Source organism: Scardinius erythrophthalmus, assembly GCF_964197995.2.
Source record: "Scardinius erythrophthalmus genome assembly, chromosome: 3".
Taxonomy (NCBI): Eukaryota; Metazoa; Chordata; class Actinopteri; order Cypriniformes; family Leuciscidae; genus Scardinius; species Scardinius erythrophthalmus.
This window is the reverse complement of record NC_138223.1, coordinates 52,876,034-52,880,647: the sequence shown is the minus strand read 5'-3', so window position 1 is coordinate 52,880,647 and position 4,614 is coordinate 52,876,034. Positions and strand designations below refer to the sequence as shown.

General features: G+C 41.4%; 1 protein-coding gene across 1 annotated transcript in view; it reads right to left on the bottom strand.

The window, feature by feature from the left end:
* Window positions 1-1,107: 1,107 nt before the first annotated feature.
* The window catches only part of LOC308687958 (uncharacterized protein), a gene marked incomplete at its 3' end in the record, with an annotated part of 14,414 nt that continues 10,907 nt past the window's right edge, over window positions 1,108-4,614 (bottom strand). The window contains exons 16-23 of the mRNA XM_081360777.1: window positions 3,378-3,437; window positions 3,000-3,059; window positions 2,698-2,757; window positions 2,342-2,401; window positions 2,024-2,083; window positions 1,718-1,777; window positions 1,413-1,459; window positions 1,108-1,111 (exon numbers count right to left, since the gene is read on the bottom strand). Coding sequence (XP_081216903.1) covers window positions 1,108-1,111; window positions 1,413-1,459; window positions 1,718-1,777; window positions 2,024-2,083; window positions 2,342-2,401; window positions 2,698-2,757; window positions 3,000-3,059; window positions 3,378-3,437 — 411 coding nt within the window. The remainder of the gene's footprint in view (window positions 1,112-1,412; window positions 1,460-1,717; window positions 1,778-2,023; window positions 2,084-2,341; window positions 2,402-2,697; window positions 2,758-2,999; window positions 3,060-3,377; window positions 3,438-4,614) is intronic.

The following is a 4,614-nucleotide window of genomic DNA, read 5'->3' as shown; positions in this document are numbered from 1 at the left end:
GCATGAGAGCAGGGCTTTCTAAATATCAATCATGTACTGTACTGCACCATGCCTATCAATAGCCATGAGGGGCAGAGTGGAAAACCCCATATGACTTTCTATCTTCTTTTAAACTTAAATGTATGCATATAATAGAAATACAAACCCTTATTAACATTCGGAACATGTTTGTAGACATGTTTTCTCCTTTGACCCTCCTCCTCAACTCATCTTCATCTACCTGGTAGCTCTTTCCTTGCGCTGTTAGCCTTCCTAAAACTTTGTACACTTTCCTTTCTTTTTCCTCCACACCCTCATCTTCCCTATGTCTTTCTTTGTTGTGTTGCTCATGCATCTCTTCCTCCTTGTCCTCCTCCATTTCTTCCTCACTGCAAATGGCCATAGGTTTTCCTATGGCCTCCAACATGGACATAACAGTCTCTTCTGTTCAAAAAATATGTCAGAACTCATGTCAACATCACAGGTTTACAATGTTTACAATGTTTAAACCTTTCCATCAATTGAAGAGGAATGTCACGCCTTTATAATAATTGAAATACATGTTTGTTCTTTCTATGTCCCAGGGCAGAGCAAGTAAACAATACTTGTTTCTAATATATAAACAAACTGAACTCAGACCCTCCTAGGTGTTCCAGACATTATCAAACATGCACATCATTGCAGCAAACTAAACTATATAAATGTTGAATTAAATGTACAATTAAATAGAGAAAGTTTATAGAGCTAATAGATTTGGTCAAAATAACAGATTTTTGTTTAAGGTGAATAATGTTGTTAGAAACAGCATAGTTAGGCAACATATTGTCTTTAAGCTACAGTAAACGAGACGCAGTCTGTATAGACCATATTTGAGAACCAGGGCAAAGTTTGGCTTTGCTTTGACCTGCTTTCTCTTGGCTTTACAGTGCACTGACCAACATAATTTATGAATGGAATACTTAAAAAAACAAATTGGCTGTCCCAGGTGAAGTGACTATGGTAGTGTAAATGAGATACAGCCAAAGTTCAGTTAAGTCAAGTCAGAAAGCATGCAAAAATTTGAATTTGTTACCCTGTTGTAGTGCAAAGCCTTCTGCAGATCTAGAGGGTTGGGCTGACAGGTCTGGATCAGCTGTGTAAAAAGAAACAAGATATAAAAGATACATTTTTATGGTGAATGAGTGAGTGTTTGAGAGTGTTTGAGTGAGAGAGTGAGTGAGAGAGTGAGTGAGAGAGTGTTTGAGTGAGTGAGAGAGTGTTTGAGTGAGAGAGTGTTTGAGTGAGAGAATGTTTGAGTGAGTGTTTGAGTGAGTGAGTGAGTGAGTGAGTGAGTGAGTGAGTGAGTGAGTGAGTGAGTGAGTGAGTGAGTGAGTGAGTGAGTGAGTGAGTCAGAAATCATGCAAAAATTTGAATTTGTTACCCTGTTGTAGTGCAAAGCCTTCTGCAGATCTAGAGGGTTGGGCTGACAGGTCTGGGTCAGCTGTGTAAAAAGAAACAAGATATAAAAGATACATTTTTATAGTGAATGAGTGAGTGAGTGAGAGTGTTTGAGTGAGAGAGTGTTTGAGTGAGTGAGTGAGTGAGTGAGTGAGTGAGTGAGTGAGTGAGTGAGTGAGTGAGTGAGTGAGTGAGAGTGTTTGAGTGAGAGAGTGTTTGAGTGAGAGAGTGAGTCAGAGAGTGTTTGAGTGAGTGAGTGAGTGAGTGAGTCAGAAATCATGCAAAAATTTGAATTTGTTACCCTGTTGTAGTGCAAAGCCTTCTGCAGATCTAGAGGGTTGGGCTGACAGGTCTGGGTCAGCTGTGTAAAAAGAAACAAGATATAAAAGATACATTTTTATAGTGAATGAGTGAGTGAGTGAGTGAGTGAGAGTGTTTGAGTGAGAGAGTGTTTGAGTGAGTGAGTGAGTGAGTGAGTGAGTGAGTGAGTGAGTGAGTGAGTGAGTGAGAGTGTTTGAGTGAGAGAGTGTTTGAGTGAGAGAGTGAGTCAGAGAGTGTTTGAGTGAGTGAGTGAGTCAGAAATCATGCAAAAATTTGAATTTGTTACCCTGTTGTAGTGCAAAGCCTTCTGCAGATCTAGAGGGTTGGGCTGACAGGTCTGGGTCAGCTGTGTAAAAAGAAACAAGATATAAAAGATACATTTTTATAGTGAATGAGTGAGTGAGTGAGTGTTTGAGTGAGAGAGTGTTTGAGTGAGTGAGTGAGTGAGAGAGTGAGTGAGAGAGTGTTTGAGTGAGTGAGTGAGTGAGTGAGTGAGTGAGTGAGTGAGTGAGTGAGTGAGAGAGAGTGTTTGAGTGTTTGAGTGTGTGTGTGTGAGTGAGTGAGTGAGTGAGTCAGAAATCATGCAAAAATTTGAATTTGTTACCCTGTTGTAGTGCAAAGCCTTCTGCAGATCTAGAGGGTTGGGCTGACAGGTCTGGGTCAGCTGTGTAAAAAGAAACAAGATATAAAAGATACATTTTTATAGTGAATGAGTGAGTGAGTGAGTGAGTGAGTGAGTGAGTGAGTGAGTGAGTGAGTGAGTGAGTGAGTGTTTGAGTGAGAGAGTGTTTGAGTGAGTGAGTGAGTGAGTGAGTGAGTGAGAGAGTGAGTGAGAGAGTGTTTGAGTGAGTGAGTGAGTGAGTGAGTGAGTGAGTGAGAGAGAGTGTTTGAGTGTTTGAGTGTGTGTGTGAGTGAGTGAGTGAGTGAGTCAGAAATCATGCAAAAATTTGAATTTGTTACCCTGTTGTAGTGCAAAGCCTTCTGCAGATCTAGAGGGTTGGGCTGACAGGTCTGGATCAGCTGTGTAAAAAGAAACAAGATATAAAAGATACATTTTTATGGTGAATGAGTGAGTGTTTGAGAGTGTTTGAGTGAGAGAGTGAGTGAGAGAGTGAGTGAGAGAGTGTTTGAGTGAGTGAGAGTGTTTGAGTGAGAGAGTGTTTGAGTGAGAGAGAGAGTGAGAGAATGTTTGAGTGAGTGTTTGAGTGAGTGAGTGAGTGAGTGAGTGAGTCAGAAATCATGCAAAAATTTGAATTTGTTACCCTGTTGTAGTGCAAAGCCTTCTGCAGATCTAGAGGGTTGGGCTGACAGGTCTGGGTCAGCTGTGTAAAAAGAAACAAGATATAAAAGATACATTTTTATAGTGAATGAGTGAGTGAGTGAGTGAGTGAGTGAGTGAGTGAGTGAGTGAGTGAGTGAGTGTTTGAGTGAGTGTTTGAGTGAGAGAGTGTTTGAGTGAGTGAGTGAGTGAGTGAGTGAGAGAGTGAGTGAGAGAGTGTTTGAGTGAGTGAGTGAGTGTTTGAGTGAGAGAGTGTTTGAGTGAGTGAGTGAGTGAGTGAGTGAGAGAGAGTGTTTGAGTGTTTGAGTGTGTGTGTGTGAGTGAGTGAGTCAGAAATCATGCAAAAATTTGAATTTGTTACCCTGTTGTAGTACAAAGCCTTCTGCAGATCTAGAGGGTTGGGCTGACAGGTCTGGGTCAGCTGTGTAAAAAGAAACAAGATATAAAAGATACATTTTTATAGTGAGTGAGTGAGTGTTTGAGTGAGTGAGTGTTTGAGTGAGTGAAGGAGTGTTTGAGTGAGTGTTTGATTGAGTGAGTGTTTGAGTGAGTGAGTTAGTGTTTGAGTGAGAGAGTGTTTGAGTGAGTGAGTGTTTGAGTGAGTGAGTGAGTGAGTGTTTGAGTGAGTGAGTGAGTGAGTGAGTGAGTGAGTGAGTGAAAGAGTGTTTGAGTGAGTGAGTGTTTGAGTGAGTGAGTGAGTGAGTGTTTGAATGTTTGAGTGAGAGTGTTTGAGTTAATGAGTGTTTGAGTGAGTGAGTGAGTGTTTGAGTAAGTGTTTGAGTGAGTGAGTGAGTGAAAGAGTGTTTGAGTGAGTGAGTGAGTGAGTGAGTGTTTGAATGTTTGAGTGAGAGAGTGTTTGAGTGAGTGAGTGTTTGAGTAAGTGTTTGAGTGAGTGAGTGAGTGAGTGAAAGAGTGTTTGAGTAAGTGTTTGAGTGAGTGAGTGAGTGAGTGAGTGAGTGAGTGAAAGAGTGTTTGAGTGAGTGAGTGAGTGAGTGAGTGAGTGAGTGAGTGAGTGTTTGAATGTTTGAGTGAGTGAGTGTTTGAGTGAGAGAGTGTTTGAGTGAGTGAGTGTTTGAGTGAGTGAGTGAGTGAGTGAGTGTTTGAGTAAGTGTTTGAGTGAGTGAGTGAGTGAGTGAGTGTTTGAGTGAGTGAGTGAGTGAGTGAGTGAGTGAGTGAGTGAGTGAGTGAGTGAGTGAGTGAGTGTTTGAATGTTTGAGTGAGAGAGTGTTTGAGTGAGTGAGTGTTTGAGTAAGTGTTTGAGTGAGTGAGTGAGTGAGTGAAAGAGTGTTTGAGTAAGTGTTTGAGTGAGTGAGTGAGTGAGTGAGTGAAAGAGTGTTTGAGTGAGTGAGTGAGTGAGTGAGTGAGTGTTTGAATGTTTGAGTGAGTGAGTGTTTGAGTGAGTGAGTGTTTGAGTGAGTGTTTGAGTGAATGAGTGAGTGAGTGAAAGAGTGTTTGAGACTGTTTGAGTGAGAGTGTTTGAGTGAGTGAGTGTGTTTGAGTGAGTGAGTGAGTGAGTGAGTGAGTGAGTGAGTAAGTGTTTGAGTGTGTGTGTGTGTGTGTGTGAGTGAGTGAGTGAGTGAGTGAGAGTGTTTGAGTGA